This window comes from Cyprinodon variegatus, unplaced genomic scaffold (assembly GCF_000732505.1).
Source record: "Cyprinodon variegatus isolate N-32 unplaced genomic scaffold, C_variegatus-1.0 Scaffold417, whole genome shotgun sequence".
NCBI classification, from domain to species: domain Eukaryota; kingdom Metazoa; phylum Chordata; class Actinopteri; order Cyprinodontiformes; family Cyprinodontidae; genus Cyprinodon; species Cyprinodon variegatus.
In genome coordinates, this window is record NW_015150870.1 from 197578 (window position 1) to 201513 (window position 3936).

The following is a 3936-nucleotide window of genomic DNA, read 5'->3' on the forward strand; positions in this document are numbered from 1 at the left end:
TCGAAAATGACATTGAGTATCGAATATTTTACTTAGTATCGGTATCGAGTTGAAAAGTTTAGTATCGTGACAACCCTACTCATATGTGCCCGATCTATCCCAGAATAGGATCCTACCCTACTTCCAGTTGCAATTCCTCCTAACGTCCCCCTTTCAGAGGCATAGACCAGTATCAGGTATTGCAGGTTAACTAAGAACACAAAACAACTCCCCATTCCCAAAGGGTGGAACCGTTCCTCTGGTTCAATTTGCATGATTTCTAAGCCAAAATAAGTTTTTGGGCTGTTATATAAATCTTTAAACTCAAAGCTAATTCTGATATTTTGAATTGCAACTTCCTGGATGGGAAGCAAAATGTCTTCAAACTTGGAAACAAGTTCAAGGGATTGTGGGGGTTTTTTTGTGGTTTTTTTGGAATTTGAGCAAGTACTCCGTTGATCCCTGCAGCCTGCACTCTCGGTCCCTGAGCAAGACCCTTAACCCCACACTGCTCCCGGGTGCCACACAATGGCAGCCCACTGCTCCCCAAGGGGAGGGGTTAAACTGCAGAGAGTGAATTTCTCCATTGTGGGACAATAATGGGATTTATATTACATAATCTAAGGAAAGTCAAATAAAATGCAGATAAACAGGGTGTAATCGTGTTTTGCCGGACTGCTCTGATCATGTCCGATGATGACATTAGACAAACACGACAGAATGTAAAACACATAGAATCCTCTAGGAAAAGATGTTAAATATTTTGTATAAAATATAGTTTAGTATTATTTGATGATGTAAGCATAAAAAGTACTTTCAATGCGGCAATTACATTATTAATGTAATTACTGATGCATGCATTTCTTGTTCGGTCCACCTTTCTATTATCACTGTGGCTGCAGGATGCTGCATTGCATCACCAAAACTTTCTGCACATGTTCAAGTATAAAACAAGGCTGTGTTTGTTTAGTAGTGAGAGGTATTGGATGAAAACATGTCATGCACCCTCAGGAAAAAACATCTCCCTCCTAACCTGGTGAGTCCTCCATCTTCCAGGTTCCTGAAGTCATGATCCGTCCATGTAGAAAACTTCTCCAGGATGTAAGCAGCCAGACCGACTGGAGAATCGTTCAGCGCCCGGCCTGGCAGGAGGCAGAAACATAACAATTACTGCCACTTTAAAGTTATTTAAAAGCACAGATCTAAGGTAGGTTTCATTAAAAACAGGAACATTTTAGAAAAAGCTGAAGATCCATGAAATAAGAAGGATTTCCTGTCAGTTCTCACCCACTGTGTCTGGTTTGGTGGCCTGGATGTGCATGTAGCCGGACTCTTTGATGGATTCAACCACCAGTTTCTTCATGCAAGGAAAGAGTCGCTCAACATCCATGTCAGTGAATCCAAAAAGTTTTGGGAAGTGGCGGCCAAGAATGATGGACAGAACCACGAGCAGCCCCGGCTTGGGGGGTGGGGCAAAGTTCAGGTGCAAACCTTTCACAATTCTAGGGGGAGATAAGAAGTTGAGTCTGGATCAGAAAAGAAAATGAATCTGCTTTAAGGAAGATCAAAGGGGGATGTTGGCTCCTACTTGGGCTCCAGTTGAGCCATGTTAGTGGTGACCAGCCAACCCCAGTCTCCTCCATGGGCATAGAACTGCTGGAAGCCCAGACGTTTCATCAGCTCGTGGAAGATGCGTGCAGCACAGACTGAATCGAAACCTGGGGGTTAGATACAACATAGTTCAATCTAAATCCAAGTTAACCAATTCAGAGTGAACTACTTCAGATTTAGATCTAACTCTGAGTTATGCTATGTTCACACTGCAAGCAGCAAGAGCAGAGCGTGCTGCTTCATTTTTGATGCTTTTACAAGTTTAGTTTTGACACGTGGCTGAAGCATCTTAGCTGCTGTAGCTGCACGGCGGGGCAGTGGGTATGATGCATGTTGTGCGGAGCTACTCTATCCTTTCTTTGCCTGTAACAATGGCAGCTATATTTGCTGTGATCAGTGGGTAAAAAGTAGTTTTAATATGTTTTTAAATTAAAAAGTCCACCTTAGACTTAGATTTATTTAGTCATTCTGTATACACAAGAAAAATTAATTTCCTTTAGAGCAGCTCTCTATAGTGCAGCCTTGATAAGTTAATCAGCAGTTGTTGTTGAGCTGCTACTACTGCCTCCAGCTCCTGAAGCACTCGCTTCTCCTGGCTCAGGGGAGGAAGAGGACGATGATGACGATGCTATGAGGGTGGTAGCCTCCTGGGCTGAAGAAGTAGACGTGGTTGAAGCAGCAGAGGTGCCATCAGCAGGTTTAGCAGCGACAGACGATGCTGGAGAAGGTGTGGAAGCCGGAGGGGGCCGGGAGGAGCCGGCTGGCGATGTTTCAGCATTTGGCAGGGAAGCATTTAGGGTGCTGTCCTCATTTTCACCTGCAGAGGGCAGTGCTTCCCCTCTAGATGCTGAATATTGCCTGTGAACAATCTCAGAGGAGCCTCCATTCAAGCAGAGCTCTGTCGGTGCGGTATAGCATCAGCCCCCCCAGGCCAACAGCACCGTCCGTTACTGCTGGATGCAGCCAAGACCCGTCAGAATGATGGCGCAGCAGTTACATAGCTCCGTTTCTGAAGACGGTTCCAGTCGGAGACGATCCATTTTTTTTTTCCAACGGATGTTGGAGAGCAGGATTGATGGAAGCGGTGGTCTGTGGGGATTTCTCTTTAGCTACACAGTTAGCCCCCCTCTGCAGCCGCGCTTTCTCCGTCTCACGAATCTCTTTCTCCATCCATTATTTTCAGCCATTTTGTTCTTATGCAGCTTTTAAAAACGGTCAAAACTGTCATTATTTAAAACATTTTGTGACCATAGCTCCAGCAGGCATTGGCGATCATAGATGCAGGTTTGATGTCTAATTTGTATGGTTTTAAGTGGCATATTTTGTTAAATTGTCGAGAGGAGCTACTCTTGGCAGCTGCCTTGGAGCGCCGCCATGGTAACACCTGAAAACTTCATCTGTGCAGTCAGTTCATCCAGTTTACCATCCTGCCTTCAAATATTATTTTGGTGTCTGAGCCGCTCGGACCTGTGTACGTAGGCGGTGCGCTATCACTAGGAACCCAGTTCAACAGCAGCCTCTGTCCTGGTCACCTATTCACGGTTTTCTGCTGCTGTTCACGGCGGCTGGAAGGCGTTTTTCACCTACGTAATCCAAACTGCAGGCACAAGGATAATGAAATCTAACATATTTTACCGGCAGGTACTTTAATAAATGTTAAATGCTAGGAGTTAATAAATTGTTTCAGAGGAGTGATCATAGCGCTCTGCATCAGCAGTGCTGTGTCTGTCTCCCTGCCAGCTCCCAGATCAGCTCCCCTGATTGGTTGATGTGGCGCGTCCAGCAGCAAAAGTTCAATTTTTTTGAACTCCAGCACCTGCTGCCTTTGCAGCGTGTCCCGAGCCGCAGATGCTCAGAGGCTTGTGAGTCGCTGCTCCTGCTGCTTAAAACGCCCTGTGAGACCTTTTGCTGCACCATGATGCGCATCAACCGTTGACTTTGCATGTAAACCAGCTGCTTCTGCTGCTTTAGGTGTGAACGTAGCATTAGCCACTTCAGAGTAAGATTATTTAGAGAAAGCTACTTTAGAATTAGGTCTAATCCGGAGTTAGATACATCGGAGTTGGATACAATAGTTTAGAGTTAGATTTAACTCTTGATACTTCAGAGTTAGATCAAAGGTGAGTTAGATACTTCAGAGTAAGATGCTTCAGTGTAGCTACTCTGGATCAAACACCCCAGAGCTCGGTGTAAGTCTGGGTTAGATATTTCAGAGTTCGATATTTCTTTCAATTAGAAGCTAATAACGCGCCTCTTCTGGTCAAAAGTGGTCTGCTCTCAAACAAAAAGAGAGGCTGTTTAATTTAGCCACCGTGCAACTAATTGTTTTCATAGGAGCTAAACCTG

General features: G+C 44.8%; 1 protein-coding gene across 1 annotated transcript in view; it reads right to left on the minus strand.

Annotated features, from left to right (window-relative positions):
- ephx1 (epoxide hydrolase 1, microsomal (xenobiotic)) overlaps nucleotides 1–3936 on the minus strand; it is a 12360-nt gene that overhangs the window by 1961 nt on the left and 6463 nt on the right. The window contains exons 5-7 of the mRNA XM_015388239.1: nucleotides 1568–1697; nucleotides 1267–1481; nucleotides 1013–1121 (exon numbers count right to left, since the gene is read on the minus strand). Coding sequence (XP_015243725.1) covers nucleotides 1013–1121; nucleotides 1267–1481; nucleotides 1568–1697 — 454 coding nt within the window. The remainder of the gene's footprint in view (nucleotides 1–1012; nucleotides 1122–1266; nucleotides 1482–1567; nucleotides 1698–3936) is intronic.